General features: G+C 30.1%; 1 protein-coding gene across 1 annotated transcript in view; it reads left to right on the top strand.

Moving 5' to 3' along the window:
* Positions 1-758, top strand: part of HELRODRAFT_184526 (hypothetical protein) — a gene marked incomplete at both ends in the record, with an annotated part of 2,386 nt that extends 1,628 nt beyond the window's left edge. The window contains one exon of the mRNA XM_009031822.1: positions 27-758. Coding sequence (XP_009030070.1) covers positions 27-758 — 732 coding nt within the window. The remainder of the gene's footprint in view (positions 1-26) is intronic.
* Positions 759-990: the final 232 nt, after the last annotated feature.

Below are 990 nucleotides of genomic sequence, written 5' to 3'. Positions count from 1 at the left end.
TTAATATCTCAGCTTTCATTGAAAAGTGCAGCGAAGAATTTGCCGCGCTGAAAGGGAAAACAAACTATGTAGAGTGCAATTTAAAAAGTATAAAAAATCGTAACGACTGTAATAATGAAAATTTGAAATTGAATACAGCTGCAAATAATGATTTGATGCAAAAACCAATTTTATGGTCTGATGCAGTTAAAATACCAGCTGAGGTAAATGTGCTGCCACTTACAGATAAAATACCAGTTGAGGTAGATGCATCACCATTCACTGTTGTAAACAGACCGAGGAAAAACCAAAACAAAAATATTCCTGAAATGAAGAGTGATGAAAATATCGTTAACACCGAAACTGGAAAAAAGAAAAAAAGTGTCAAAAAGATAATTGGAAACAAAGATAGTGAAGATTGTAAACTAAAGGCGAATAAGATTTTGATTAAAAAATCTTTCTTTTCAGTAAGTAACGTGATAAAGTGTCACAGAGATGATGTAGTTGAATATCTAAAGTCAAATGATATTAATGTGTTATTGTGTTACCCAGTGTTGAAGCGTTCAGAAATGGCAAACGATAGCACACCTGATATTGAAAATGAGCATTCAACAATGTTTCGAGTTTGTGTAGAAAGTTGTGACAGCAATAAAATGAAAAATCCTGATATCATTCTGAAACATATTATTGTAAGAGACTGGCACTTTAAAGAAAAAAAACCCGCAAATAATTTCGACAACAACCATGGATCATATTATTGTAAGAGACTTGCACTTTAAAGAAAAAAAACCCGCAAATAATTTCGACAACAACCATGGATAGTAATTTTTCGGATTGTTTTTTTACTATTGACAAAAATGAAGTATGTGAAAATGTTGAAAACTCTCAGCAAAATATTGCCAACATATGTAAGATTTATGATGTAAATGATTTTAACTCTGAAATGAAAATAATTAAAAATCAATTTAATCAAAATTTATTCAATATTCTACATATAAACGTAAGAAGTTT

The sequence above is a fragment of the Helobdella robusta genome (genome assembly GCF_000326865.2).
Source record: "Helobdella robusta unplaced genomic scaffold HELROscaffold_794, whole genome shotgun sequence".
In the NCBI taxonomy this organism is placed as follows: domain Eukaryota; kingdom Metazoa; phylum Annelida; class Clitellata; order Rhynchobdellida; family Glossiphoniidae; genus Helobdella; species Helobdella robusta.
Note: the sequence above shows the minus strand (reverse complement) of the source record. Positions and strands in the feature narration are given on the sequence as shown.